The sequence below is a fragment of the Fulmarus glacialis genome, unplaced genomic scaffold (assembly GCF_000690835.1).
Source record: "Fulmarus glacialis isolate BGI_N327 unplaced genomic scaffold, ASM69083v1 scaffold22238, whole genome shotgun sequence".
NCBI lineage: Eukaryota > Metazoa > Chordata > Aves > Procellariiformes > Procellariidae > Fulmarus > Fulmarus glacialis.
In genome coordinates, this window is record NW_009227866.1 from 13,254 (window position 1) to 13,463 (window position 210).

The window sequence follows — 210 nt, forward strand, 5'->3', positions numbered from 1 at the left end:
CTGGGGCATCGGGGGCGTCTTCGGGGACTGGTTCCGCTGTGACTCGAGTGCCTTCGGGGCTGATGGGCTGCCCACCTGCGCGCCTCTCCCACACCCCATGTAGGTCTCCACGTGTGCCCAGCCTGGCCTCTTGGTGTGATGGGTCTGGGAGGAGGCAGTGATGGCCAACAGCATGGTGGCCAGAGGTGGTGGTGCTGGGGTGGCTTTATG

At 65.7% G+C, this 210-nt stretch overlaps 1 protein-coding gene across 1 annotated transcript in view; it reads left to right on the forward strand.

Annotated features, from left to right (window-relative positions):
* Nucleotides 1-210, forward strand: part of ASTN1 (astrotactin 1) — a gene marked incomplete at its 5' end in the record, with an annotated part of 18,243 nt that overhangs the window by 10,269 nt on the left and 7,764 nt on the right. Inside the window, one exon of the mRNA XM_009583302.1 lies at nt 34-99. Coding sequence (XP_009581597.1) covers nt 34-99 — 66 coding nt within the window. The remainder of the gene's footprint in view (nt 1-33; nt 100-210) is intronic.